We start from the raw sequence: 4,011 nt of genomic DNA, 5'->3' as shown, positions 1-4,011 counted from the left end.
AACTTCCTGATATTTGCATGATCTTTTGCATGATAGTTGAAAAAACATGCAAAGGCACTAAATAGTTTTTCAGGTGTCTCTTGCTGAGGATGCCTTAACATGTCATCTGGCGTGTCTGGACATGCTGGTGCTCTACAGAGGAGGATCTCTCTGTCTGTCTGTCTGTCTGTCTGCCTGCCTGCCTGCCTGCCTGTCTGTCTGTCTGTCTGTCTGTCTGCCTGCCTGCTTGCCTGCCTGCCTGTCTGCCTTATATCATATGTAGATTGATTTCTTTTCTTCCTGAACAGGAGTGTGTTTATCATGAGTTATTATCACCCAGTGTAGAGTGACTGAAGGTTTGGGGAACTACAAGCCCTGGGTGTCTCACACACGGCGTGGTGACGTCACACAGCGTTAGCTGAGCTTCCTGGTGCTCAGCAGAGGAGAAGTGAAACACTGCGAGCTAAACTTCTTTACCATACAGAGAGGAGGCAAAAACATGGTGTAAAATGTGTCTCAGGTAAGCAGCAATAAAGGCGCCCTGTTGTTCAAACGGTGATTAAAGCGCGTCGCCATGCTGTAAGCCATGGACAGCAGAATCCGGTAAGTAACAGCTGTTTACTTCCTAATGACACTTACGTGTTTATCAGCTGATGAAACCTGACTGGACACTTAGGGAGGTTTCCGTACTGACAATTTATTAAAAAAAATGACTCGATATAAGTCTTTTATGATAATAAATTAAAAGCATTTTGTGCCTGCACTGGCTAGTTCAGTTAGCACACCGGCTAATGCTGTGCTTACAGTGTAAACTGAGCTGTTAGCATTAGCCTGCAGGTCAGAGGTGGAAATCTACCTCTTACTTACTTTATTATAAACACCCTGTCTTATTTATCCTCAAATATATTCTGTCTTATTTATCCTCAAAGACCTGCTGATAAAGAAGTGTGTACTCAAGAAGCCACAAGTGAATAATAACAACAATAATAATCATAAAAATAATAATTATAATAATAATTATAATAATAATAATAAAATAATAATAAAATAAATATCATAATACTACTATGACTAATAATAACAACAACAACAACAATAATAACAATGATAATACCAATAATAATAATAATAATAATAATAATCATCATCATCATAATATGGGCTTATCATCACTGCTCATGATATAACACTACTCTGTTCAGAAGATAGATGTAGAATAGATGAATATTACTTATTTAAACACAGGAAGTGCTGTCAGCGAGTCCTATATTTGTAGGTTTTTATCGGTTCTTACTTTTCTCTCTTTCCATCAGTCTTGACCATCACTCTAATACTCCACTGGATGTTGGAGTGTGGTTGGGTTGATTTGTGTTCGTTCAGCTACAAGAGCATTAGTGAGATCAGACACTGATGTTGAGGAGACTTCAGTTCATCCTAAAGGTGTTCAGTGGTGTTGAGTCAGGGTCTTCTCCACAGAGTTTTTTCTCCACAGACTCTTCTACACAGAGTTTTTATGGAGCTCTGTGTTTTGTGCACAGGGGCATTGTCATAACCTACTAAGACATTTTATACAACTGTGTGCTTTCAACTTTGTGGCAAGAGTTCAGGGAAGGCCTACAGATGAGTCTGATGGTCAGTTGTTCACATACTTTTGGCTAAGAAATGAATGTTGTGGATTACACTAGAATAGAATTAGACACTAAACACCTTTGGAATGAACTGGAACACTGACTGCACCCCACAGCCGTGATCTAACATCTAAAAAAAAACCTTTGCAGAAGAGTCCATCTCATTATAACAACAAAAAAGGAATAAATCAACATTAATGTCTATGGTTTTCACACTGAAAATGACGTTCATGTATGGTTAACAGGTTAAAGTTAGATACACCCAGTACACTTATGACTGAGTGTGTACATGTGATTTGTTTTGTTGCAGTGAGAATCCAGAAAGGACGTTTGACTTGGTGTTGCAGATTGCATGTCCATCGTCTGAGAATGAAGGTGAGTAATCACTGAGTTCACTTGCACACTAACAGACATGTCTATGGGTTAGCTAGCTAGCGGTTACTTACAGTACACTGTCCTGTGCGTTAATGCTCATTGTGCTACACTTGTTTTTCTTCTGACTAGGTCTGTTGCTGTGTTGTTGTGCTCTTTTGTAATGCTGATTCATTTGACTGATATTTTTATCCAAAGCGACCTACATGAGAGACAGGATATAACCCAGAAGTGTAGCTGAGCTGTCGATGGTTCAACAGTGGATCTGTGATCCTTTTGGAATTTGAACTTGAAACCTTCCAGGCACTTGTGCAGAACCGCTTCTGAGCTTCCACTGCCCACGTTGTGCTGTTTACATCTTCTGTAGTTCTGTAGTTATACCAGCAACCTGTAGGAGCAACAGTTCAACCCACTATGCCCTAACCTGTTGCTAACCTGATTAAAACATTATCTAATAATCAAACAATTGTGCCAAATATATTTGGATTAGTGCATATTTGCCTGTTTAGTACCTTATCGTTAGAAAAGCGTAGATGCCTCCGTGTTCATCTTTTGTTGGTCATAATGCAGCCAGCTGATTGTAATGAGTAATGTTTCTTTTCTTTTTCGTATCGCCAGGGTTATATAGATTTATAGATTTATATAGATTTAATAATGTTATGTCTGTATGTGTCTGTATTGGATCTAAAGCTAACGCTTGTAAAGTAAAGTTGATAATGAGAAGCTGCTTGGTTTCCTGTTGATGCAGTGAGTGTCTCTGCTGATTTGATGTCACTTATTGAACTCAGGGTTGAAGACACCGTCCCGATTTCCCAAGTAGGAATATTGGGCTTTCTTTGTTTTGTGTATACTTTGGTTTCTTTGGTTGTAAATACTTGTGTTTTGTTGGCGAAGGTTAGGATGTTTTAGGAAGGTTTACCTCAAACTTTTGATTTTAGAGAACATTTTAGAGAACATGGACTGTTATGACTGTTATTACTTTTAAAAAATAAGACGTAGGCTGTTTATTTATTAAGGTTATTGCCTTAGTTCATTATTTAGATATAGGTGATTAAAAGTATCTAATGTTGGTTTTATTGCATTATGGAAAATAATACATATAAATACATACACATAATACATATAAATAATCTCACGAGTAGATAAATATCTATCTAACATGCTTATTGTTTTGATTAGCCTCATTTACATCTTGGTTCTTATTTAAAAGCTAAAACGATCATTTCAGAAGTGTAGAGTGAGTCTGTAGGGTAGTTTATTTCGGAGTGGCCCAGTCTTCAAGATAAGTGCCGCTGCATCATCTGATGATTCATGGCTGTTAGATTTCACTTATCCACTATAAAACTGTCAAATGATCTGGTTGTGCTGGGCACGTACTGGTTTTCACTATGTGTTTTTAACTGACTGAGATGTGGGCGGAGTTAAGATTTCCTGTTAAACATATCATCTGCAACTGGAAATATTACAGCACCTGAAAAGGAAAAGGTATAAATAAACTCGGAGTAATGGACAACATGAGCACACACTGTGTGCACCTCATATATTTTGTATGTGGGCTTATGGGACGAGGGCAGGGTGAGCAAAAAGTGTCTGCTTTCAAAAAAATGCTGTCTCAGAAATCTTGTTCTTCAAATTGTTTTGCTTAGCAAATCAGCTACCGTATTGTTTGACAGTTGATTTGTTGACTGTATTTTCGAGTGAACGAATATGACCTTGTTTTTCAGCCTGAGCTCAGACCATAATGCACCCCGCTGCATTATCTTGGTCTTAATTCAGAAGGTAAAACGTTAGTTTATTAAACTTTATTTTCATGCTGTGAGGTGATTTTCAGAGAATACCGATCTTGTTTTTGTGGAGTAGCTCAGTGGTTAAACTGTCGCACTACTCAGAAGGTTGTGAGATTGAATCCACCAAGCTGCCTCTCCTGGGCCCCTAAGAAAGGCCATTAACCCTCAATTGGTCATTTGTATAAATGTAAGTCACTCTTGATGAGGTCGTCTACCAAATGACGTAAATGTAGTTGTTTTTTTGT

General features: G+C 38.1%; 1 protein-coding gene across 4 annotated transcripts in view; it reads left to right on the top strand.

Moving 5' to 3' along the window:
* The first annotated feature begins 276 nt into the window (after positions 1 to 276).
* Positions 277 to 4,011, top strand: part of dennd1b (DENN/MADD domain containing 1B) — an 80,588-nt gene continuing 76,853 nt past the window's right edge. For 2 of the 4 annotated variants that reach the window (XM_060876406.1, XM_060876415.1), the window contains exons 1-2: positions 277 to 582; positions 1,918 to 1,982. In XM_060876406.1, coding sequence (XP_060732389.1) covers positions 1,977 to 1,982 — 6 coding nt within the window. In that variant the 5' untranslated portion in view covers positions 277 to 582; positions 1,918 to 1,976. The remainder of the gene's footprint in view (positions 583 to 1,917; positions 1,983 to 4,011) is intronic. The other 2 variants (XM_060876387.1, XM_060876395.1) reach the window with 2 other exon arrangements.

The sequence above is a fragment of the Tachysurus vachellii genome, chromosome 1 (genome assembly GCF_030014155.1).
Source record: "Tachysurus vachellii isolate PV-2020 chromosome 1, HZAU_Pvac_v1, whole genome shotgun sequence".
In the NCBI taxonomy this organism is placed as follows: Eukaryota; Metazoa; Chordata; class Actinopteri; order Siluriformes; family Bagridae; genus Tachysurus; species Tachysurus vachellii.
The sequence above is the reverse complement of the archived record's forward strand: the minus strand, read 5'-3'. Positions and strand labels throughout refer to the sequence as shown.